We start from the raw sequence: 27,636 nt of genomic DNA, 5'->3' as shown, positions 1-27,636 counted from the left end.
AATGGGTCTGGCAGTGAACGAGGGCAAGACGAAATATCTCCTGTCATCAAACAAACAGTCGTCGCACTCGCGACTTGGCACTCACGTCACTGTTGAAAGTCATAACTTTGAAGTTGTAGATAATTTCGTCTATCTTGGAGCCAGCGTAAACACCACCAACAATGTCTGTCTAGAAATCCAACGCAGGATAACTCTTGCCAACAAGTGCTACTTCGGACTGAGTAGGCAATTGAGAAGCAAAGTACTCTCTCGACAAACAAAGACCAAACTCTATAAGTCACTCATAATACCCGTCCTGCTATATGGTGCAGAGGCTTGGACGATGACAACAACTGATGAATCGACGTTGCGAGTTTTCGAGAGAAAAGTTCTGCAAAAGATTTATGGTCCTTTGCGCGTTGTCCACGGCGAATATCGCATTCGATGGAACGATGGCTGTACGAGATATACGACGACATTGACATAGTTCAGCGAATTATAAGACAGCGGCTACGCTGGCTAGGTTGTGTTGTCCGGATGGACGAAAACGCTCCAGCTCTGAAAGTATTCGACGCAGTACCGGGGGAAGCAGAGGAAGAGGAAGACCTCCACTCCGTTGGAAGGACCAAGTGGAGAAGGACCTGGCTTCACTTGGAATATTTAATTGGCGCCACGTAGCGAAAAGAAGAAACGACTGGCGCGCTGTTGTTAACTCGGCTAATTTTTCGCAGAACCTTTCTTTCGAAAACTCGTAACGTCGACTCATCAGAGGTTGTCATCGTCCATGCCACTGCATCATACAGCAGGACAGAAATAATGAGTGACTTATAGAGTTTGGTTTTTGTTCGAAGAGAGAGAACTTTACTTAAAATTAAACTGCCTACTCAGTCCGAAGTAACATCTGTTGGCAAGAGTTATTCTGTTGGATATCCAGGCTGACACTGTTATTGCTATTAATGCTGGTTCCAAGATATGCGAAATTATCTGCGACTATATATATATATATATTATGACGATTGCGATGACTGTTTGTTTGGTGATAGGAGATATTTCGTCTTGCCCTAGTTCATCACCACACCCATTTGCTTTGCTTCCTAGTCCAGTCTGGAGAAAGAAAAGAAACTAACGGCGCGGGTGTTGAGGCCAACGATATCAATATCATTGGCATACGCCAGCAGCTGTACACTCTTGTGGAAGATTGTACCTGCTCTATTAAGTTCTCCAGCAGCAGATTAAAGAAGTCGCTTGATAGGGAGTCTCCTTGTCTGAAACCTCATTTGATATCGAATATAAAGACATCTTCTTTTCGTCTGTCAAAAGCAGCTTTGAAATCGACAAAGAGGTGGTGTGTCGATTCTTTTTTCACGGGCCTTTTCCGAGATTTGGTGCATGTTGAATATCAGATCGGTTGTTGATTTTCCAGTTCTAAAGCCACACTGATAAGATCCAATCAGTTTGTTGACAAAGGGCTTTAATCCAGGACGGGTAGTTGCTTTTCGAACTTCTGCATGGTCGGGCAATGCAACGTTTGCTTCATCGTTTTATTAGTCGCTGGATTTTTTTGTAGAATTCTCGAGTATTATCCCTATCAGCCAGCTTGTCAAATTTCATACTCACACCTTTCGGCCTCTCTCTTTTTCTGTTTGAAAAACCGTCCCGCTTCCCTCCTTCACTTTCCATATGTAAATCCAACACCAATTTTGCACAAATAGTATCAATGTATTACATCTTATAAAGCAAATTTTTTTTTAATAGTTTTGTTGACTTTTTTTACCACCGTTTAACAATTACAATGGACTCCTGTCTTTGAATATAAGAGACGAATTACATTAGAATTATCAACATACATATGTATATATTAGGGTGTTTTTTTTTTGTTTTTGAACTATTAATTATACCCTGAACAAGGTATGTGTCAATGTGTTTTTACGTGAATACCTGTCTATGAAGACTAAACTCCACGGTGCTTTCTATTGCTAGAAGCACATATGTGGATCAATACAATGCGTTGATCAGCGCCCCAACGCATAAATGCAATTTGCACTTAATTTTTGGTTCCAATTGGTTTGGGTGGATAGGGACACCCTAGTCACCTTGGTCGGGTTCGAGGCCCATCTAAAACCTCTGCCGTACTTTGGGTCCGGCACCCGGCCGCAGTGCGACACCACATTGGACAAAATGCCCTTCCTGCATTTAGGTTTAAACCACAGCCACCACGAATATCCACAAAGGGTCAAACCCAATGAGCAGATTGGAGTTACCTCCAAGGGCTTACTGCTCCGCGTGGTGCCAGGTTTAAGTCTTTGATCTGACTTTGTAGCTTTTGCTACTACCAGTTGAGCATTTGTCGGTGTGGCAAATGCCTTATATTTTGTGAAATAAATATAAAGCTAAAAATTTGACTTCCAGCAGAATGTTGATATCAAAACATGGTCTCTAAAGCCTGACATAGTGCATATGGCTTCTAGTCGCCTCTTACGACAGGTATGCTTTGCCGCGGGTATATTCGGTTTCCCCTCGTATAAAATGTTGGGTTGCACCCGAACTTAGCACTTCCTTACTTGTTAGAAACACTCAAGTAGTATTCCTTGCCGACAGGCCAGTCAGAAGGATTTTGGAGTGCACTACACCTTGATAATCGAAGATAACTGTCAACATAATCTTAATTATACCCTGAACAAGGTATATTAAGTTTGTCACGAAGTTTGTAACACCTAGAAGGAAGCGTCGGAGACCTTATAAAGTATATATATATAAATGATCAGTATGTTGAGCTGAGTCGATTTAGCCATGTTCGTCTGCCTGTCTGTCCGTCCGTCTGTCTGTATATATACGAACTAGTCCCTCAGTTTTTAAGATATCGTTTTGAAATTTTGCAAACGTCAGTTTCTTTTCAAGAAGCTGCTCATTTGTTGGAACTACAGATATCGGTCCACTATAACATATAGCTGCCATACAAACAGAACGATCCGAGTCAAGTTCTTGTATGGAAAACTATCATATTTGACAAGATACATTCAGAAAATTTGGTATAGATTATTTTCTAAGGCAACAATGTAATATCCGAATAAATTATTTAGATCGGATTACTATAGTATATAGCTGCCATACAAACTGAATGATCGGAATCAAATGCTTGTATGTGAAACTTCCTCATTTGGTGATATATCTTCACGAAATTTGGTATATTTTTATATTTGGTTATTGTTCAAAGAAATAATGTAATATCGGAAAAAATAGTTCAGATCGGCTCACTATAGTATATAGCTTCCATACAAACTGAACACATAGTTACTAAAAGAAATGCACTTGTGAAGGGTATATTAGCTTCGGTGTGGCCGAAGTTAATGTTTTTTCTGAGAAATATGCGTTTTGTCAATGCGATGCCATAAAATACCTCTGATGTGTAGGAATTTAAAGATAAAAAACCACGATTGTAGTGTATTTTCTATGGAAAATTTTTACATGCCTTGGTCCAGTTCTTAATGTTAATATTAAGGGCTAAAATTTTCAGGGAATTTTTAAAGGTATTTCCAAGGAAATTTCGTGACGGGATTAAAAAAAAATAATAGTTCAAAACAAAAACACCCTAGTATACATACATACTATGTAATATTTATACTAACTACTATGCGATATAAAAATTAACAATAAAATATAAATATATAACTGTTATATCCAAATTACAACCATAAAGTTCACTACCAATAAGTCAAACAAAAAACATTTTGAAACTTTTATCTAAACAAATATTCAATTTTTATTATAGGGGCAGTGTGAGTAAAGCACCAGGTGACAATTATGTACGAATAGCTTTCAACGAGGCCTTGATGGAAATTGATTTGGCTATCAATAACACCATAGACGCTCTTTTTACGAAACGCAGTCGAAATTCAAATGGAACCCCCAATTATGCCGATTTATTACGAGTGTTCCGGTTTCCTAAAGGTGAAGCCCGTCAACTTGCTAGAGCCGCGGAGATTTATGAACGAACTCTTGTAAACATTAGAAAACATATTGCTAAAGGGGATGCCCTTAGTACGTCAAGTGAAAGTTATGAGTTTAAAGACATTCTTTCACGCGAACACTTGCATTTATTGGCGGAGCTTTCAGGTTGTGTAGAACATCGAGAGATGCCTAATTGTACAGACATGTGCTACCACTCGAGATATCGTAGTATAGATGGTACTTGCAATAATATGAAAAATCCTTGGTGGGGGGCATCTCTTACTGCATTTAAACGGAATGTTAAACCAATTTATGAGAATGGTTTCAGCACACCTGTTGGTTGGACAAAAAAAAAATTATACGGAGGATTTTTAAAACCCAGCTCACGTTTGATTTCAACTTCAGTTATTACAACCAAGCGAATAACTCCAGATAACCGAATTACTCATATGGTAATGCAGTGGGGACAATTTTTAGATCATGATTTGGATCATGCTTTGCCATCAGTAAGTTCGGAAAGTTGGGATGGAATAGATTGTAAAAAAACGTGTGACTATGCACCTCCTTGCTTTCCTATTGAAGTCCCTCCAGGAGATCCTCGTATAAAAAATCGCCGGTGCATCGATGTTATTCGAACAAGCTCTGTTTGTGGATCCGGTATGACGTCAGTTTTTTTTGAAGGGGTGCAGCATAGAGAACAAATAAACCAACTCACTTCTTATATTGATGCATCTCAAGTTTATGGTTACAGCTATGAATTCTCAGTCGAACTTCGAAATCTTACAACTGATGACGGACTTCTAAGAACAGGAGTACAATTTCCTGGACAAAAAGATATGCTACCCTTCGCTGCACCTCAGGATGGTATAGATTGTCGGAGAAATCTGAACGAAAATACAATGAACTGCTTTGTTGCTGGCGATATAAGGGTTAATGAACAAATTGGCTTACTGGCTATGCATACCATATGGATGCGAGAGCATAATCGAATTGCTATAAAATTGCGTGACTTAAATCCACATTGGGATGGTGATACTATATATCAAGAGGCTCGTAAAATTGTGGGTGCGCAAATGCAACATATTACTTATAAACATTGGCTACCCTTAATTATCGGTGAGACTGGTATGAAATTGTTGGGAGAATATAAAGGATACGACCCTAATATAAATCCATCAATATCTAATGTTTTTGCCACAGCCGCATTACGCTTCGGCCATACCATAATTAACCCACTACTTCATCGTCTTAACTCTACCTTTCAACCCATACCCCAAGGTCATTTACCATTGCACAAAGCATTTTTTGCACCTTGGAGACTTGCTTATGAAGGTGGTGTTGATCCACTCATCCGGGGCATGTTCTCAATTCCAGCTAAACTAAAAACTCCCGAAGAAAATCTAAATAGTGAACTAACTGAGAAATTATTTCAGAGTTCACATGCAGTTGCATTAGATTTAGCAGCTATTAATATTCAGCGTAGCAGAGATCATGGACTTCCAGGTTACAATGTTTACAGGGAATTTTGCAACCTTTCAACAGCAGCAACTTTCGATAACATGGAAAATTATATCAAAAGCGCTGATGTGCGTAGAAAACTTCAAGAGATTTATGGACATCCGGATAACGTTGATGTCTGGGTTGGTGGTATTTTAGAAGACCAAATTGAGGATGGAAAAGTTGGACCTTTGTTCCAATGCTTGCTTGTGGAACAATTTCGTAGACTTCGTGACGGAGATAGGTTTTACTACGAAAGTAGTGGCGTTTTTCTTCCACAACAACTAAACCAAATAAAACAAGCAAACTTAGGACGTATACTTTGCGATAATGGTGATAAAATGAATGAAATTACATCGAATGTTTTTCTGTTACCAAAAATACAGGGCGGCTTTAAAAAATGTGCTGATATGCCTGAAATAAGCTTAAACTTTTGGCAAGATTGTGGATCATGCAAAAGTTTACCTCCTCTTCTGGAAGAATCAGAATTATTAGATTATCATGCTCTAAATAAGAGGTCAACACATTCTATTAAAAATACATTTAAGCAATCTTGGGATTTTAAAGAAACTCAACAATCACGTATAAATAGTTTGGAGGAAACCATTAACAAACTACAAAATGAGTTCGAAGAATATAAAAAAAGAGTGCAAAACCTCGAAAACTAATGTTATTTGCAAAGATGTAACAATTTCAAGAATAAATAAATGCAATGTTTAAAAATTGTGTTTCGTTTATTTATACAATTATGTTTAGGTATATTAACTTTAGACAAATGTATTTTGCTCAGAATACCCAATAGTTGACAGATTTTGTTTCCCCTTCTGTAAGTTTTAACAACCGCAAATTTATGATATTATAATAGCCACATACTCGTATACGTATGGTCTAGTAAAAAAAAATCTTGATTCTTTTGAGCAGAATTTTTCAGCAACAAAAGCACTCGCTATAGTCAGGAAAATATAAACATGACAACATTGGTACCAGGTCCGAGCTATAAGGTGGATGCATAAGAAGATCCCAGCTCAAAAAGCTTCAGGTGGATTGCTATCGATATGTGTGGTCTGGAATTCTTATTGTGGGCGATTGCATTATTTAAACAGCGCAATTATTAACCGTACAGGTCCGAGTTAAGAGATTAGTAGTAGAGGAGCAGATCATAATAAATGATTCCCAGCAGAGCCCACCAAGTGCATTAGGGTGATTCAAAAAATAATAATTTTTTTTTCGTTTGGTACTCTGAAAAATGGGTTCCTAGACTTCCAAGAATGAGTTCTTAATTGTCATTCATAATACTTTAGTTCGTTGAGTTATAGAATTCATAACAACTAAAAAATTTTCCCAAAAATAATCAAACTGTAACTGTTAATATCTTTTAAACGGTTGGGTTTACGAAACACTCGTACAGACTTTTTTTGCAGAGCATTCAATTTCTTACAAAATCTAAGAGACACGATATTTTTTCAAGTAGTTGGAAGCGAGATATAAAACTTTCTATATGATAATAAGAAAAATAGAAAATTGTAAGTAGGAGGACCTTTCCGTTACAATTAAGAACTCATTCTTGGAGAGGCTTCCTTAGAGGTGTCTAGGAACTCATTTTTCAGAGTACCAAACAATCAAACCAAAAAATTTTTTTTGAATCACCCTAAAGTGCATAGCAGAATATAATATTGGTTGTCCAAAAAGTCTTGCGGTATTTTCGCAAGTTGGCGCTGAGAGCGCGTCGCTCTAGTTTTATTAGTCACATCGGGTCATGCTATACTTTTTCGGAAAGCTCATTTCACGCGTTAACACGTGTTTGATTGATTGTCGTTTCTTTTAAGTCTTTCGTGAGTTAATCGCAACATGGAGCAAAATAAAGAGAAAATACCGCATATTTTACAGTACTACTACGACAAAAATGCATCTCAAGCCGCCAATAAAATTTGTTTGTTTGCAGTTTATGGACCCGATACAGTTTCCATTTCCACCGCACAACGATGGTTTCAAAGTTTTCGTTCTGGTGTAGAGGTGGTCGAAGATGCGCCACGCTCCAGAAGGCCTGTCGTCGAAAATTGCGATAAAATCGCTGAATTAGTCGCAAGAGACCGGCATAGTAGCACCCGTAGCATCGGTCAAGAGCCGGGCGTGAGTCATCAAAAAAAATTTTATGAATTGAAACTTCCATAAAAATACCACAAGACTTTTTTGTCAACCTAATATAATATAACTGTCTGCCAACCCAGGCTTAGCACACCGCCGTTTTCACTTAAAATTTATATAATGGCTTTTCATCACCAATTGTTTGATTTTTAAAATCAAACTGTTTGATTTGTATGATCAAACGTTAAAACTTAAATAAGATTATTTAGATCCTTACCACTGATGGGGAGGAAACTAAGACTTTATTCAAGCTGAGAAATATTCATTCTTGGCTTTTGGAGTCCGTACTGCATCATCAATCGAATTCTTTCCGATCTTTTTTCAATTACCTGCTTTATGAGCTCGTTTTAAGCTCCTGGACTCGCTTTCTATTATCTTCAGCTCTCCTCTATATATGGTCTATATTTATTTCCTCAAATCTAATATCTTCTACGCACAGATCGCCTTCCTTTATAATATGTCCACAGTGTTCCACATTTTTAACAATTTTTTTTAATAAACTGTTTTTATTCTTTAAAAAAATCGTTGGAGCTAATTGTTTTGGTCGCCTGGTTGACTTTGTTGTGCCTATGCGGGAATATGGACCCTTCTTACAATGTCCTTATTAATTTGCCTGCGTAAATAACAGTGCTTTATATTGCCTATATGTTATACATACGTATATAATAGAACTTTTACATATGTTGCCTGTATTTTCTTCATACAGGTCTTACAATTTTGGATCGAGCTACTTATCCGGTTCGAAGGACCAAATGTTTGATTTGTGTGATCAAACGTTAAAACTTAAAAAAGACCAAAAACAATCTGCTTCAGAAATCGATGCATTTTATTGTGATTCGCAGATAAAAATTTTCTCCATGAGATTTTTCTATACATTAGGCACTTCCTCCCCATTGAGCGTTAAAGTGCTTATAACTAGAATGATCTTCTTCCCGTAAAAAGAATGATCTTAGCTTTAATTTTGTAAATTAAAAGCACCAGTTTGATGCACTATGCATCGCTTATTTATTTTAGTAATTCTCGTCTCAGAACCCAGGCGTTCTTTAATATATACGTATATCCAGATAGGTGTATTGTAGTTTCTCTTTTTACAGAAATATGATCGATTTATGATAACTATTACAGTTTTCTACTTGACATATAAGTCAGCGCTAAACTGTCTGACTTTAGTTTTACTGAGTATATCAGGATGTACTCTTCTTCCTTCTGGAGTAAAGCTGGAATATTCCATCTACTCCAATGGCTGGGTACGCGAGTTTTGTAGCCGTACTACTCTTACTTCGTTGAAAAACCTGCTTCCTGATTTTCTTAGTGCCGAGAGTTTGTTCGATCATCAAAGAATTATATTTATTAGTTTAAAAGCTTAGTTTTATTAGTTAAAAATTAAGAGCATTACCTGGTCCTGTTCTGCCTTAAATCCTCCGGTTGCTATTTTTACAACATGTCGAACTGTCTTTTTACTACTTCAGGTGGCACCTCAATCAACTAACTGGGGAAGTAGGGCCATGCTAAGACAACTTCCCCCACTTCACTGATAGCTTGCACAAAATAGAGGTCACCCGTTGAAAGTTCTGATAGTCAGAAAAAGTCTATGTCTTTTCTTAATAGTTACAAAATTACATTTGTATGTTTGCTAAAGCCTTTCACCTCTCCTTTATACACTAACAGTTCTTAATTAATGGGGATTGATTGGTATTTGAAGCCTAAAATAATTATAGTAGTATATAGTCTTGATCTGATATAGACACTCTAAACCATGTCGGGAGAAGCAAACAGGCGACGTCAGCGCATAAACTGAAGTCGGATCGTCGCATGTCAACCTTTCAAGGGGGGTGCCAAGCTACGGGCTCGCGAAAGTTCAACCTTCAGTAAAGAGGCAGAAGTCCCAAGAGGAGGACTCCAATGTAAGGATGCATTATCTAGGGTTGGAGAAGTTTGGATTGAGACTAATTTGAGGATATAGTGAATATGGAACCATGTCGGGAGAAGCAAACAGGCGACTTCAGCGCGTAAACTGAAGTCGGATCGTCGCATGTCAACCTTTCCAGGGGGACGCCAAGCTACGGGCTCGCTAAAGTTCAACCTTCAGTGAAGAGGCAGAAGTCCCAAAAGGGGGACTCCAATGTAAGGATGCATTATCTAGGGTTGGAGAAGTTTGGATTGAGACTAATTTGAGGATATAGTGAATATGGATCATTGGCTTTCAGCCATGGATAAAAAGAGATAAGCTAGATACCGCAACTCATCATTCCCCTCTTACGACAGGAGGGTGAACATGCTCGAGAAAACCGATGAATCATACGGTAAGCGCTGATAGACTTAAATAAGGAGTATATCGGCATTAGTTTCGAGCAATTGTTGAAAGAGGATCGAGAAGGGTGTTTTGCTGGCATGGAATTCGCATTTCTGGAGGCAAATATGCAGGAAGGAGGCCCTCGGCCCGCAAAAGCAGTCAATCTCATCTCAAGACCTTTTAAGGTGAAAGACGATGCAGAGAGTTCTAACTAATCTCGCTCTATATACCACACGACGATAAGGTAAAGCCACCTCCAGAGACCTGAAGAGGACACTGATAAAGGAGAATGTACACCATAATTGGCTCGAACACGAATTCAAGGCTCATCATCTGGAAAATCTCGGATATACACGATCTCCCGAAATAAATGTTTTAACCGAAAAGTTTGAGAAGGTTCAGTAGGTAAAAATCTCAACATCTGACCATAACTCTCTAAGCTCCCAGATACCGTTTTGCTTATCGAGGATATCGGAAAATGTGAAAGATCTACTATTGAAATTTAGAGTGAGTATTTCAATGATAATACTGTATCGTTGAGTCAAAAATAGATTAAATCGGGTCAATACCTTATAGATCGGGTACTATATCTATATACCGGCCAATATGTGAGATATCTTGGCAAAATTAAATAAACGTGTAATAATGGATATAATAAGTTTATGTTTAATGAATAAAATGGGTGATATTGTCCTCATATACCTAATATATAAAATTTAGCCTCTTTGGTTGAAGTTATACATATAGCATATATCTCACTTGAGGTGGCTATATTGAATCAATGGTCTGGGGCAGATTAGAGGAATTGTGTTCCCAGTCAACTCGTCCAACTCTACGTTCCTATAAGTCGGGATACCCAGCTGATATTAAGCGAATTACAAYCTCAAAGTTTAGTTATTGCTTGCTTGCATAACCTAACGCAGTGAGACTTAGTGTTGGAGCTTTGGAGAGCTTGAATTGCGACTTCTGTTAGTTCGACAATTTTAGCCTGAAGCACTGAGTTGCACTCATTTACTCTCAAATTACCTCAAATTACCATATGATTACTGGAGAAGTCTCCATACAAGAATATAATTGTGATCATTCAGTTTGTATAGCGGTTATATGCTATAGTGGTCCAATTTCAATTTCTTCAGATAGAAGTTTATAAAATATTATCTACGCCAGGTAAGATCTCGTCAAAAAAAAATGTTTCCATACAAAGATTTAATTCTCATCGATCATCGTATAATAGTATATGCTATAGTATTTCGATATCGGAGATTTTATAATTTGTTGGGTCTCCGATATTTCCTTCTGGGGTGGGAAACAAACTCCGTGGAAAACGTAATAAACACTGTTCAGAGTTTAAAAATAATAGTGCATATACGACTTGCAATCCCAATCGCCCTCGTAATCGTTGAAGATGAGATGACTAAATATTTTTCTAACTTGATGTAAAACAAAAATATTTTTGGTATTTATCTATAAAAAAATTTATAGTGACGTTTTGTGTTATGCATAAGTGAAGATTACTTCTTTGTTTGCCTGCGTACCTATTATTACCAAGCAAACTTAATCAAATTATTGTAATAGTGTGTGTTCAAACCTATGTAAGTTCACGTATACGAAATACAAACATGATATTACTGACGGAATTTAGTTGCAGAGATACAACAATTAATATGGCATGCATACATGCGCACAAATGTGCATCTTCAGTATATAAAACATGTAAATTTGGTAATATATGGTATATACTCGACTTAAGTTTAAGTATGTGTATGAAGTAACACTATGAGCATATAACTACATATGTATGTATATACATATGATGTTCAAACAAATTTAAAGTCAAAAAGAGACTTTAGTTTCATTTGGATTGCTATTTAAACAACAGTGTTGTCCTCTTAAAACCAAAAATAAACGTTGGTTATAAATCTAACAAATTATTACATAATAAGTGAGTTTACCGAATTAAACCCAAGAGTGACCTATTTTCGAAGAAATATTGATTATAATCTTAAATACGTATTGTATGTATATATTAAATGAAAGATAGGTATTTAATCAATTTTTGAAATGTGTAACAGAAGTAAAAATTATTGGAGTCAATTTACTATACAGCCCACATCAATATACAATTATACAAACACGCATATTTTCTGCTACCAAATTCATAATACTTTATGGGGCTTGAAACACACACTATATTATTACATTTAAATTATTTTTTATTTACAAACAAGTGCATGCTACCAAACTTTAAATTTATATTATCATATATATATATGTATATATATATATATATACATGCTAGGATTCAGTATAATTATTTGATATACAAAAACATTGCGTTCGTATGTAAATATAGTGTAAATAAGTGAAGTATTGAATGACACACTTTTTGGCGTTAAGTGAAAGTGAATGCATTCAATGCCAACTCTTACAAAACCTACAATTAAAAAAAAAACTTAGCATTGCTTGGTGTTATGTGAATAAATTTGAAATGTGATAATACAATTTAAAAATTATGTTTAGAATTACTGGTATATATGTATCTAAAATTCCCGCCACTGCCTGAAAAATAAATTGCCTTTTTAAAGGAAAATTTCTCGTTAAGAAGTTATTTATTATACTTATTTTATTACATTAACTTTAAAATGGAAATTTCACGAAAAAAATTTAGTATGTTGACCACTCTCTCGTTAAATTTCAGAACTACAATAAGCGTAGTAACTTCCTAAAGAAAAAATTACTGAAGAACTTTTCAATTAGTCAAGACATTAAATAACTACATAAATAATGGAGTTATCGTACATTTAAAAATAAAATCGAACAATTTTTATTTTCTTGCCCACTAATATACACCAGAAATTTTTCTCTTAAGCCAAGGGCAGCGACCATGTTAACCCATATCAATTACTATCAAAACCAACTACAAGTGTATAAGATATAGCCACCGACCTTCTTAAATTAAAAACGGGTTTTGTAAAGCATAATAACTTCTATACCAAAAAAAATTGTTGTCGATATCTTAAAGCAGCTGTGCCCAATGTCAACATTACAATTTTAGGTATACAATTGGCATTCCGCAACACAGATTGTATTTTATGAAAGATTTTTTTAATTTTTATGAGGAAAGAGTTAATACTTCTCCTAGTAGTTATATATTTAATATAAAGATTTTCAAACTTTTGGTCGACTTTATACCATATACATATATTGGTCAATGGTGTGTCGTGAATCCAAAAGCGGTTCAAAATCGGGCCAATAATTCCCCTTCTGACATATACTTAATTTATACGAATAAATCGGTTCATCTGCATATCTTAATGAATGTTAGATCGAATGTTTTTCTGGAAATAATATATCGCTGTGCCGAAAATGGAAAAAAATATGTCCCCACAAACTTCGGTTGGATTTATAGAGTACAAAAAAATAATTTTTTCCTTTAATAATTTTACTGTAAGGAAATGGTTATAATAAAATTATTCGAAGTAGTCTTTTTCCCATTTTTCTAGCAAAACTGTTCATTTTGTGATGCCATCCAAAAATAAATTTTTTCATATGGTCTTGGGGTGGAACTGCTTCTGACCATGTGCCATCGATCGGAACCAAAAATAATCGGATGGTGCAATATGTGGAGAGCATAGCGGGTCCCATTTCAGCATTTCCATGCAAGTTTGCACGGGTTTGACAACGTGATGCCGAGCGTTGTCATGAAGCAGTACTTTTTTCGTACCTCCTCTGGTAATGAGATGATAAGGAACCCAAGTACCAGCGCATGTAGCCGACTTTAAATAACTTCTTTCATGCAGATCGTCATTAATATCGAAATCGCCGTCTTTGAAGCGATAAAATCGACTACGTCACGCCTTGTGACAGCACCTCCGTAAACTTTTTTGAGTTCCCGATGCGCTTCAGCCGCCGATTTCTTTGATTTAGAGAAGAAAATCAACACCTCCCTCAAATGACGATTATTTGTGCAAAAAATCGGTCATATTCGTACAAACAAAAGTATATGACTTATAAGAAAGTCGCTAATGTGGAAACGCAGTTTCTTTTTCAAATGTATAGATTAAGCTTATGATGTTTTGGATATACAAAAATTGATCACCAATAACTGCTGGAGTCATCCATTAACAAACAGTGAGAACTTAGTTGTGCATCTAATAATAAAAAAAATTGTAATTTTAGTCTACGAACTACTCCATCTCTCATATATTACATACATATATTACTCTTCGTTATTTCAGCAGACCTTATGCTGTATATGTCAGTCATTTTGTGAGTTATTTATCAAATGAGGTAATAATATGTCCTTAACCATTACGCTGTTTATGTTGGTCGAAATGTTATCTTACACAAAATTTGGTTTAACGCTGAATATGAATTAAATTGGTCCTGACCCTTGAGCTAAACTACGTATAGTACTTGTATATCATATTGTTAAGTGACAATATGAAATTACATCCGAACTTTGTCCTTCTTTATTGGGTTAATATAATTTGTTACCAGCATCAAGAAATATTTTACTAAGTTTGAGTTTCGCAAATTGCAACAGCATAAAATTTTCGATGCTTACTCAAATATGTTCTTATGGTACATATAGGTGGTGTAACTGAAGTTTCTTAATATTTGTATATGATTTTTCAGTGTTGGAAGCCGAAACAAAGCCCATACCCGAAACTACCGAATGCGAATCCACTGAATCTTTTGATCCTTATACCTGTTCTTTAAGTCCAGCGCTGAAATTGATAGCAAAAGAAGAATTACACGAAGATGATAACATACGCCACCAAGCACTACATCAGTTTCGTGAATGGATATCGAAACACCCGCGCATCAAAAAGTGTCGCACAGATACTCTTTTCCTTCTACGATTTTTAAGAACAAAGAAATTCTCCGTTCCGGATGCATGTGAAATGCTTGAACGCTATTTAACTATACGTCAATTATTCCCACAATGGTTTTCAAACCTTGATATTTTAGACCCAACTATCAGCGAAATTTTCGATAACGGGTACCTAGTACCCTTGCCACAAAGGGATGATGACGGCAGACAAATAATACTATCGGTGGCAAAAAATTTTGATCCATATAAATACACTTCTGTTCAGATGGCGCGTGTGCACTCACTGATATGTGAAGGTTTATTAGATGATGAGCCGTCACAAGTGGCTGGCTATGTATATATTAACGATGAAAGTGGTATAAATATGGGATTTGCGAGTCTTTGGTCTCTGTCAGATTTAAGAAATATGGTAAAATGTATACAAGTAAGTAATTGTTTTTGTCGGCCGATTGTGAAATTTATTTCAGTTTTCTTTTTAGAATTCTACTCCAATGCGTCATAAAGCAACACATTTTGTTAATATCCCACACTTTGCAAATCGTATTATCGAATTAGGAGTTTCATTACTTAGCGAAAAACTTAAAAACCGTATAACTGTAAGTTCTAATTCTACTACTATGTAACTCGTAATAATTATATTTCTTGAAAGATACACAAATCGGTGGATGCATTGAAAGAGAGAGTTAAACCTGAAATTCTTCCAAAAGAATATGGGGGTAGCATTCCCATGGCTGATATTATAAAGGACTTTAAATTGAAACTCATCCAAAAACGAGATTCTATATTAGCTCTCGATGAAATGTGCATTGAATTAACTAAAGACTGTAACAGCCCGTCAGTAAAGATTATTAGCGACATTGATACTGGAGTTATAGGAAGTTTCCGAAAGCTGGAGGTTGATTGAACAATAAAGTGTTCAATATTGTTAATTATTGTAGAGACCACAGATATATTTGGTATCAATTTGATTTAATGATAAGTTATATTTTGTATTTTAATAAGTTTTTGTTGAAAATAAATGACAAAACAATTTTGTAGTGCATAACTTGAGAATTAGATACATATGTCGTAATAAATTAAATCTTTAAACTTAATAGATACTAAAAGATCCCGACCACGCGTATTCAACACATTAAGTATGGATAGCCTTCGGAAACATGGTATCTAGACTAAACTTAACATATTACACAAACTTCTCGAGAATAACAAGCAAGGCGATAACAGCTATCCTGGTAAAGAAAACTATGCATTCATATTAAATTCTTCTCAGATGACCTCACTGTGGCAATAATTTAAAAGGAGAGCAACAAACTGACAGCGATATCGGCTAATCGAGAGGTAGATGACGATAAGATGAATTTGGTACTCTTCAGAAGGAGGTAAAAAAAAAAACAAAAAAAATGTAAACCATCGTAGCTCAACACGGTTGAGTTAGCAATTAAGAAGTATACCAGGTAATTGAGAGTATTTTAGGAGACTTATGACGAAACTCAGCGTAGAAGAGAGAGAGAAAAAGGTACTGTACATGGGGTCTATCACCTAGTCTCATGCATTGGTCTTAGATAGCGGTCTTCTCTGCAAAACGAGACAGGCAGAACTACTCGGACGGTTGCACTAGAAAGGTTAATTAGATTTCAAAGGACACTTCAAGCTTCCGCCATAATGCTATATGTCCAAGGCGGAAGTCTTTGTAGTTAGAAAAGCTCCTGAAATAGCTAGCAACTAAGGAAACATAAATATCATTATATATATAAGTCGAAGGACTTTTAAAAATATATTGGTTTCCGGATCCGGATCGCCAAGATCATATGAAAGGTCTCCGACGAAAAACCCTCATACTTTTTACTTTCATTTCTCTAAAAGACTTTAGAATGGTTGTTGGCCTAGCAACAGGTCACAACTTACTACCATCACATATCAAAAGAGCAGTGAAAGAGGTAAGAGAGAAGCAACGCGGTGGGCGGTGCCCCGCTCATTGGCTCATTTCGATACCCGCTCTTATGAAGCCCTTTACACCATCTTGATTCTAAAGTCGAATGTCTCTGACACACTTATTTATTTTTCAATATAACAGTTATATGATGAGTGGACAGGATTATAATTACTTTTTCCACTGTCGTAGGAGGCGCCTAAAAGATTTGTTTTGAGCGAAATTTGGTTTATATAGCTTTGGTGGTTTGGAAGATAAGCACAGTAAACTTATTAAGGAGCTAAACCATGTATTCTTTCTTAAAAGTTTTCAAGCCACATATGCCCATTCCTAATGGGATTCATTTTCGTAAATTAACTTCTTGTATCTTATTGCGGATCTTATTTATGGCACTTTATAGGTTTTTCGATTAATGACGTTTTGTGAGCTTGGTGGTTCCACCCATTGGTAATATCAATATATTCATAGTGCCAACAAGTATGTGTAACAAGTTTTATCAAAATATCTCAATCGGTGTAGCCTTTGATCAAATAGTGTCTTAAAGGTGTTTCACCAAAATCAAATGGATATAAGGATATTCACTGCGGTATATATCAGTCAATAGCATGTCTTGAAAATTAAGTGAACGTATAATATTGGGTATACTATACTACAAGGTGGCGAAAATTAGGGAAATAGTTCCATGAATTACCAAAGCCATCATAAAGTACTTTTAATAATTTGTATTATTATCGTGAACTTAATTATACCTTGCGTAAAAACACTTTCTCGAGCGTATTTTAGTTGAACGAAAAATGCCTTCTCCTAACTCCGAGATGTCTAATGTAGTGATTTCCAATTTTTAACTTGACTTTTCACCGTATATATTGATATATGTATTTACTCGTTTATTTATTATAGGGCGAAATGATTTATCTCAATACAAAATGGCTCAATAAAAATAAACGAGAATATTGAGATTATTTCATCCACTAGTAAAAGGAAGAAAAACGTTAACTACATTTTAACGAAGCTATAAAATACATTTTTTTTGATCGGTTGGTCGTTTTATGTGGCATCTAGACGCTAAATGGTCCGATCTTAAAAACTTCTTCAAAGACTATAGTCTTTGGACAATAATACATGCCGAGATGCATGAAGCTTTCTCGACGAATAAAAAGTTTTCTAATAACTTGATTTTGATCCGTCAGTTTAGTGTAGTTATAGTGTAAGCTGAGGGATTAGTTTGCGTATATACAAACAGACGCACGGACATGGCTAAACCGACCACGCAGATCTGAAGGAATTCCGAATTAGAACTAAAAGCTACAATTAATTATACTTAAAGTTAAAACTACGTTTGTCGCTTCAACGGGGATGGAATTCGCTGACCTTGCACTTTTCACAGTTTTGTTCTGTGCATAACGCAGTTTCAGCTATTTGTTTAGTCTCCTGTTATATTACTTTCAATGGTATGATAGTAGTTTAATTGATCGATCTTCTGTGCATTTTACAAGGTAATTTCCGAGAATTAGGGTGATCACAATTTGGATAGTAATTAAGGGGATGCTGATTATATGTTTCGTTCTATTTGCTAATTCAACCAAGCTTACTTCTTATATATTGTTAGCTGTTTCAGCATCTTCGCCGAGACTAATTTTTCTACATTGCTTGGTGCAGATGAAGGATGCACGTTGTCTGTAATGATTTGCTTGATATCGTTTCTATGTTGTAGAATATTTTACATTTGATACATAATAATAAATTGCATTGCGTTGGTGTATAAAATAATAAGTGTCCGTTTACTCTTACAGAGTCGTTGTTAATAAAAATATCGGCAATGAATTTGTTTAAAAAGACTATTCATGGTAAAATTTTCTCTAGAGTTGGTACATGTTGCTTGTTGACCTCGGTGCATTTTGGCAATCGAAATAGTATTTTCCAGCTTACCATAGGATTTCCTTCCTCGTTGCGGGGTTGTCGTTTTTCCTACTCCTGTTGGTACTGCAGACTACCCAGTCGCGTAGCTTTAATTTTGGTTATCGAGCTATTTTCGCAACGTTATCACGCTGATTCCTGCTTGGAAGAATTTATACTTAAGGGGCTATACCAGTGTGACTGAACAGGATATATTAAGTTTGTCACGAAGTTTGTAACACTCAGAAGGAAGGGTCGGAGACCCTATAAAGTATATATACATATAAATGATTAGTATGTCGAACTGAGTAGATTTAGCCATGTCCGTCTGTCTGTCTGTTTATACACAAACCAGTCCCTCAGTTTTTAAGATATCGTTTTGAAATTTTGCAAACGTCATTTTCTCTTCGGACCACTATAACATATATCTGCCATACAAAATGAATGATCGGAATCAAGTTCTTGTATGGAAAACTTTCACATTTGACAAGCTATATTCACGAAATTTGGTAGAAATTATTTTCTAAGGCAACATTGTAGTCTCCAAAATTGTTCAGATCGGATTATTATAGCATATAGCTTGGCTTGTATGGAAAACTTTGGCATTTGACGCGTATCCTCACGAAATTTGGATTACTGCTTAAGGTAATAATGTAATCTCCAAAAAAAATCTGTTCAGAACGGATTACTATTGCATATAGCTTCCATACAAACTGAACACATAGTTACTAATAGAAATGCACCTGTGAAGGGTATTTAGCTTCGGTGCAACCGAAGTTAACGTTTTTTCTTGTTTTATTTACTTTTTCGATAGCTTATATTTCCATAAATATTCTGTGAAATCGGGAAGAGCGTATCTCGTATAGTTTTTGGATGGCAGCGTTCTAAAGAGCGACCGCTCCGAGGTGAAAACATATATAAGTAAAACATTAACCGCGTTTTTCTCGAAACGACATTTTTCAAAATTGCTGGCATCATAACTCAACGAGAAATTGACCTATCGACTTCAAATTAAAACTAAGTATTTTTGAATATATTTACTATACAATAACCTATCTTTTTGATTGGTGGAAAATGCATTAAAAACACAACCATTTTTTACCTAAAAAACGTTTTTTTTTTTATCAAAATTACGCCATTTTGTTAATTTTTGATATTTTTCAAAGCTCGTAAGTCATTGTATAGGAAATACCTCCAACCTTAATAACCTTTATGAGTTTTTGGCACCTCCAAAGACAGCCCATAACTCCGTTATTTTTTAACATTTTTGTAAAAAAAAGTATATCTGAAAATAAACCTTATTACGCTCAAAGAAGTTCGAAATATTCAATCGCGTACTTTCTGTTAAAAAAATTCACGAAAATCGCCTAATTTTTCAAGCGTCACACTGGTAACGCTAAACTTACGATTGTCGCAACGTGACACAGTTTCAGCGATTTGATAGGTGTCGTGTTATTTTACTTTGTATCGTATAATGTTAATGCATCATATGATATTTTTAAAAAGTGTGGAGTGCTAACTTACATACATTATAATGATTTGCTTTACTTAACACTAATTGAGTCTATGGCCTAAAGTATAAGTTATTAAGAACCTAAATATGATTATAATTTATTCACGATTTCGGCCAATAACGAACGTTTAATTCAAATGCAACATTTTTAAATTAAATTTTGCCACTTCCTGCAAATATTTCTCCACCTTTCATCGTAGCAAAATGCCTGAGCAAAAAATGTTTTGGTTACTCTCGAACTAAGCCTTTCCTTACATGTTCATATTTAAATCTCTACGTAGCCTCTCATATAAGCATTTAGCATTCCGTGCCCACAGATGTTTGGAAGATTTTTTCACTTTACTTGCTTTAATTGACATAATTGAATTAGACAACTGCTACTAAGAATCTTGTAATGTGTTTATACAAGCATATGGTTATAATCTAGCACCCTGCAGCAAAAAGTATAATAACTAATTTACTGAAAAGATTAGATTGACTACTAACTAATTAAGTTGGAGGCATTCGTTGGTTTGTCTACCTTAGAGCTATAATTTGAGTAGAAATAAGCATTTGAAAACGTGGCTCCCATGTTCTCTCATCTCAATGAGATTTCCTGAATCGCTAATTTCGCTAATAAATTTATTAGCTTCATACTCACCTTGACCTTAAAATGCCTAGATAATTGTCAGATCTTGCAATATATATTTATAAAATTTCAAACGCACATTACCCACGTATAGGTAATATTATATTTTTATATAAAATCGGTTCGGTTAATTCTTATGTTCTGTTGCAACCGAACATCGCTCTGCCTTACTTTTTTTTTTTTCAAAAATTGCATATAAGGGGGTATAAATATTATTCTTTTAACAAACGATAATGAATATGTGGGTTAGGAGGATATTAGTTTTAAACTTGTTACTGTTTCTATTTTCATATGGTTTAACAGACCAGAGGAGTCGTGAGAGATACGAGTTTGATGACAACAAGTATGCAAAAAGTCAGCAGAATAACTCTTGTAAATTAAACGCGTGTGAAGTTTTGAATTATTTATCTAAACAATTATTAACGGTAAAAGCATTCATTGATAGTGATTTTGAAAGATGGTTAAAAGTTAGTTCTGCGGATGCTTTAATTTCACCTATTAATGTTGCAATGGTAAATCGAGTACGCCAGATTGAAAACAGGTTAAGATCAATAGAACAGCCAGTCTGGCGACTCGTATCAGCAAGTCAAAATGAGTGGAACCGGTGCACTTCAGGAATATGTCGCTGTTCTCCCGAAACGAAAAGTTTTACATGCTGGAATGCAAATGTTATATCTTTGCCTGTTTCACAAGTAATACCAATGAATATAGAATCGATGTAAGTATAAGTAGGTTTTTATAAAAGACTAATGAAATAAATTTGTGGCAATGTACATTTGTAAAGTACAAATGTATACATATATGTGTATATATGCTTATGGGTCACGTAAGAACGACAGGATGAAAGAGGTTAATTTTTAATGATTAAATATTATGCAGTGGATAGTATAATTCAGAAACGGCGAGGGGGGGTCGGGCTTGGGCCAATCTTTACCAAGAAATTATCCGAATAAGTTAATAGTGATAGATGATTAGTTCGGACATTTATTTAAATGTTGCATGTACAAAATCAAAGCAGTAAGGACATTACCATCAACTGACAAACTAATGTAAATAATAAGAGTCGCAATAACAGACGCCGAGTGCACTTCACTTGTTTGGCGTATTTTTTAGCGGTATGGCACTTCCGTATGTACACATTGACATGTATGCATACTGCAGTATAAAAAACCAAGTTAGAGCGCCAAAGGTGGTACTTTTAGAAGTGATTATAAAACTTTTTTGTGCCAGCAAATAAAGCTTTAATATTATCGTATCCGATATTGCGCGGTAAATTTTTTGTCCTCTTTATACAAAAAAAAAATTTCTTCGATTTCCCTATTTAAAGTTTTAATATCTTTCTAGCGACCTTTCAAGGAATCATTTTTCAACTTTCCATAAAGACACTTTTCGTGGTTTGACTTTGCTGAAAGAACTTGACCTTTCCAATAACATTCTGAACTTTATTCCAGCGAATCTCTTTCAAGATCTGGATAGTCTCTTGCAATTGTAAGTTCACTGGTATTTACCAAATTAAATGATTTTATTAACATTATTTTATAATTTTCATGTATACTATACATATGTATATTAAGGCGTCTTCAAAATAACCATTTGGAGAATTTGGATTCAGTAACATTTTGGAAGCTTCGTAACTTAAATTTAATAGACGTTAGCAAAAATCTGTTATCCGATTTGCCAACAAACTTATTCGGTCATAGCCAACGTTTAATTGTCATTAACTTAAGCCAAAATAAAATACTACATTTTTCACCGGAATTACTTCGCGATCAATTAGTGCTAGAAGACTTAGACCTCTCTCGGAATGAAATTTTAGAACTCAAATCAGGATGTCTAAAAAATTTAAAAACTCTAAAAATGATAGATTTTTCTTTTAATTTTATTTGTAAGTATATACATATATGTTTTTATTTAGTTATATACGTCAATAGACAATGGACCCAAGTATCAGCCATGTTCTAATTAATATTAAACTCTTAAGTGCTTTTATATAATAAGCATACACCGCACTGAGAAAGCAAAAACTAAAACACCGGGATTCAACTTTGCACAAATAGTGCATTTCAGATATGCTATCACAAGTCTATCATCTTGTGAGAAAAATGATAAAATCGGATCAATAATTTCCCTAGCCCCCATATACCCAATATGAGGATCTGACACTTCAGGTGCCTTTGTACCGTTTATATCTGCCAGTTTGTAAATACCTTGATAAAATTAAGTGAACATATAATATTGTGTTTAATTCAGAAAATGGGAGGAATACGTCAATGAATTATCCAGCTCCCACCTATTACAAATTATGATTTCTGTTATTATAGAGAAGGGGACAGAGGTATTATTAATACAATTTTTTCCATTTTGTATATTACGACACATCTTTGCCAGAATGCTCGATTTCACAAAGATAAGATCAAAAGAAAGTTCAAAAAGAGTTATTCTGTGTTGGATTTCGATTCTGACGTTGTTGTTGGTGTTAATACTGTCGCGACGACTGTTTGTTTGTTGACAGGAGACATTTCGTCTTGCCCTCATTCACTACCAGACCAGGCGTACACCAGCAGCTGTACAATCTTATAGAAGGATGTACCTACTCGATTAGGCTTTGCAGCTCGAATTATTTTCTCCAACAATAGATTGAAGAAGTCTTACGATAGGGAGCCGTCTTGTCTAAAGCCACGTTTGATATCGAACTCCTCGGAGAGCTTCTTTCTGATTATAACGAGTTTTCTGTATTGCTCAACGTCAGTTTATACAGACGTATTAGTTTCATTAGAATTAGTATTAGTTTGTCGATATATCAATAATATTATGCTGTATCTGTAGGTTTGAAACATTACCTGAACGACTGCATTTGTAGAAAGTTTTGCCCCGATATAACCATGGGCATTTTTTTATTATATATTATATACTGTAAAGTGGAAGAATCAGCTGAATTTAAACTTTAGCAGATTTTGTTTGTTTGGCACTAGATACAAAGAACCGTTAGGTGAACAAAACTATTTTACATATAACAATGTTATGTACTGTGCAAAAGTATACAAAAAACATACTAGACATGTGACTGCAAATTATGTTTTTACAGCAAGCATTTCGGATGACTTCTTTTCTGACCTGAAAAACCTGCGTAGCTTGATACTCCATAACAATCGAATTTCATCGGTGTCCAAAGAGTTATTAAAAAATTTGAAAAGCTTAATTACTTTGGATCTAAGTACTAATCGAATTTCGAAGGTAATTTCATTTACATAATATTAATTTTTATTACAACACCTTCCCCCTAGATTGACGAAAATGCATTCTCCGACCTAAAAAAATTGCGAGAATTGTTGTTAGGACAAAACAATCTTTCTGACATTGCCGATGGTTTGTTTAACAATGTGAATTCTTTAATAAGTCTTAATTTGTTTTCTAATAATTTCACTACAATTGAGTCAAATGATTTCCAAGGGTTAATTAATTTAGAAAAACTTATGCTAAACAACAACATACTAAAAAATATGGACGATGACGTTTTCACACCCTTGATAAACTTGGAAAAACTGTAAGTATTTTCGAAAACGTTAATCATGTAATCTTCCAGAAAGATTACTATAAATACTAATTAATAATTAAAGAGTAATTTACTATACTTATATGGAAGTAATGTGCTCTCGAAGTCGCGTGAACCTAGGGTAATACACTCGTTAGGGTGAATCTATTTTTTATACATGTATAAACTACTCAGTACCATTAATGATTAAAACTTGTATAAAAGAATTGCTTAGAAATCGAGACAGGATAGAGACGCTTGATCAGGTTGGCAGTTTTTCACTAATTTTGAAAATTCCGAAACCTTCAGTTTCACTAGTTTTCTCACCACTTTTTTGTTGAAAGTTTTAGTAATTTTAGGATTTTATTTTGACACCAAAATATTTTACTATATATCTAAGATTGTAAGGCATTCTAAGATACTTAAGGACCGATTTATATGATATAAAATTCGCGCAGTTTGAAAAGTATCACGTCAGCACATGGAAAACAGCGGAATTGTTGATTCGATTTACTGAGTTCATCGAATTTGGTGTCTGGCGGTTCTCTGAGGATCAAAGAGAACTTATTCCGCCAAGGTACATATGTCACTTTTCATTTTTTACTCAATTTTGCATTTATGTAACCACTATTCTAGGTATTATACTCTGTGCAATATATTGCGAAAATATAAAAATAGCGCACAACGTATTCCTAGTTTTTTTCGCATGCAGTCCTTACTTCTATTATTTTAAAAAGAAATCTTATTTTTTCTTTGCAGGCGAATTGACTCGAATAAATTGCAATATTTACAAAACGGGGCATTCAGCACTTTAAAAAAGTTAGTCGCAGTCAAACTGGATAAGAATCCTTGGCACTGTGATTGCAAAGTTTTGTATTTAGCACGTTGGATACGAGAGTTCTCTGGAAAATTGTGGGATGGTCAAGTGGCGGTATGTCGTGGACCTGGCAGTCTTGGTGGACACGAAGTAGGTTTACTTCGATACGATGACCTTTGCGAAGGGCAATGGGCCAGTATGTTATCATTATCTCCAAGACTTCCTTTAAGAAAGCATCGCATTATGACTCATATGAACTATACAACATATTTTGATTTATACTTGAAACATATATATACGACTACAATTAGGAGTGATTAGAATTAAGGAGATCTGTTCATTGTGGTATTAAAGTCAGGGTGATTCTGTTTAACACTCATTATTCGTGCGTTAGTTCTATTAATGGTATACACCACTCTTTGAGATATAAAAATTTAAATGCTAATATTTATAGTATATAGCTATATATAGTATTATATAAACAAACGGATAACGATTGTATAGTTTGTGAGAAAATTTGTATAGAATTTGCCTTTGAATGTTATTTCTCTCTTGAGAAAATATGTTCCCTTCATAATACAAAATCGATGTCGACGGGTGCACCGTATGTGTGTAGGAAAAAATAAAAATATTTAAGTATTCGAAACTACAAAGCAAATGTGTGTTTAAACAATGATGGCGTATTTGTTTTTATTTAAAAGTGAAAATCTCTGAAGAGTCTTGAATTTTTTATTAGCCTTTGTTTGAAAATTTCATTATTTCCATGCCATATATATACATATGTATCAAACGTGTTTTAAATGTTTCTTTGAAGCCAATGAAGCTCTGAACAAAAACTCGAGCAAAAAACTATAATAATTTGTGGTGTTATTACGTGTACTATGCTGGATGGTAATATTTTCCAATAATTCCACTGTCAAAAATATAGATTGGGCATTGTAAAATTAACTTGAGAATTTCATATTGCAATATCATTTTCAGCTGCTTGGCTACCCAGTTACTAAGTATTTACATACATATATACTAACTTGTAACTTGGTTTATATTGATTAATTTAGCTATTGCAAGGATAACATCTGATTAGTCCGGCGAAAGCCCGCCTCGGTCGTGCGATTTGACGGCGTTAGACTATTTCCTGTGGGGCTACGTAAAGTCTATACCAACAAGCCAGCGATAATTGATGAATTTCATACGAATATCGAACGTGAAATTTCAGCAGTAGCCGATTTATGCTTCAAAACCATCGAAAATTGGGTTCAGCGTCTGGACTTTTGCAAACGTGGCCGTGGTGGCCATGCAAAAGTAGTCGAGTCCCATACATAATGGCATCGAATGTATACATATCTTATATATAACTTATACACTGAGAGGCACAAAAAGTTTGTTAGAAAAACTGAAATCATTATACGTAGAATATGGGTGTTGGGGTAGTATCGACCCCATTTTATCTATTTTTTACAATACCACATACTTTTAACATGACACATACGAAAAACTAATCATAAAGAGTCAGCAGGATGTTCAAAAATCCTATTATTAGTCAAGCTTTCCATAAAATTTATCTTTTTTAGGCACAAAGATATACTGAAAATATTCGGTAACTTCGGCTTCAATAGTTTTTGTTGGATTTGAACAATTTCTGGTCATAAAATAGCATACATTAAAGGCATTATTCATTCTAAGTTTTATCCCGTTAGTAGTTTTCAACAGTACCGTTATATGGAGAGGAAGCGGTGTTACCTTTCGATTTCATCCATTTTCATTGCTTTATTGTATTAGGAGATAGGCGTGGCAGTGGTCCGACTACACCTAACTACGAACTCGTATTTTCTTTTTACTAAAAATAAATATATACCACTATTAAAAGTTCTTCAGTTAGCAATAATAATAATGTTTCTTTTCCTCACTTTACTCCCGACCTCCATTTTACTTTACCTTTTAGTTTGAAAATACTTAATTATTTTATTTGTTACTTTAATCTTTAAATTAATAATATTTTATCGAAGTGTGTTGGCAATGCGGGCGGGAACAGTCAGCTCGTAATCAATTTATTTCAAAATGTCTGACGTGGCGCAAAAGTCAGTTTGAACTCTTCAATTTGTAAACGGGATATTAAATTATTATATAAATATATTCATTTTGTAAATTTAATGATATGAATACAAAAAATGTTCATATTATATTATATATATTCTTCTTCTTCTTAATAGGCGTAGACACCGCTTACGCGATTATATCCGAGTTAACAACAGCGCGCAGTCGTTTCTTCTTTTCGCTACGTGGTGCCAATTGGATATTCCAGGCGTAACCAGGTCCTTCTCCACCTGGTCCCTCCAACGTAGTGGAGGTCTCAGAGCTGGAGTGTTTTCGTCCATTCGGACAAAATGACCTAGCCAGCGTAGCCGCTGCCTTTTAATTCGCTGAACTCTGTCAATATAGTCATATATTATATCTCGTACGGCTCATCGTTCCATCGAATGCGATATTCGCCGTGGCCAAACGCGCAAAGGAACACAAATAAATTCGCAGAACTTTTCTCTCGAAAACTCGCAACGTCGACTCATCAGTTGTTGTCATCGTCCAAGCCTCTGCACCATATAGCAGGACGGGTATTATGAGTG

At 35.0% G+C, this 27,636-nt stretch overlaps 3 protein-coding genes across 3 annotated transcripts in view; all 3 read left to right on the top strand.

Moving 5' to 3' along the window:
• Nucleotides 1-6,147, top strand: part of LOC108972167 (peroxidasin) — a 32,452-nt gene extending 26,305 nt beyond the window's left edge. The window contains exon 8 of the mRNA XM_018938676.1: nt 3,749-6,147. Coding sequence (XP_018794221.1) covers nt 3,749-6,092 — 2,344 coding nt within the window. The 3' untranslated portion in view covers nt 6,093-6,147. The remainder of the gene's footprint in view (nt 1-3,748) is intronic.
• Nucleotides 6,148-11,723: 5,576 nt separating this feature from the next.
• Nucleotides 11,724-15,720, top strand: LOC108972155 (clavesin-1). Its single transcript, XM_018938658.1, has 4 exons — nt 11,724-11,804; nt 14,501-15,123; nt 15,179-15,295; nt 15,349-15,720. Coding segments are annotated over exons 1-4 (996 nt in total). The 5' UTR covers nt 11,724-11,803; the 3' UTR covers nt 15,604-15,720.
• A 5,186-nt stretch (nt 15,721-20,906) lies between these two features.
• Nucleotides 20,907-25,622, top strand: LOC108972158 (leucine-rich repeat-containing protein 15). Its single transcript, XM_018938660.1, has 6 exons — nt 20,907-21,384; nt 22,011-22,154; nt 22,241-22,551; nt 23,752-23,900; nt 23,951-24,210; nt 24,958-25,622. The coding sequence occupies exons 1-6, from the start codon at nt 21,176-21,178 to the stop codon at nt 25,334-25,336; spliced, it is 1,452 nt and encodes a 483-aa protein (XP_018794205.1). The 5' UTR covers nt 20,907-21,175; the 3' UTR covers nt 25,337-25,622.
• Nucleotides 25,623-27,636: the final 2,014 nt, after the last annotated feature.

The sequence above is a fragment of the Bactrocera latifrons genome, unplaced genomic scaffold, assembly GCF_001853355.1.
Source record: "Bactrocera latifrons isolate USDA-ARS-PBARC rearing strain unplaced genomic scaffold, ASM185335v1 scaffold_381, whole genome shotgun sequence".
NCBI classification, from domain to species: domain Eukaryota; kingdom Metazoa; phylum Arthropoda; class Insecta; order Diptera; family Tephritidae; genus Bactrocera; species Bactrocera latifrons.
This window is presented reverse-complemented; position numbering and strand designations above follow the sequence as displayed.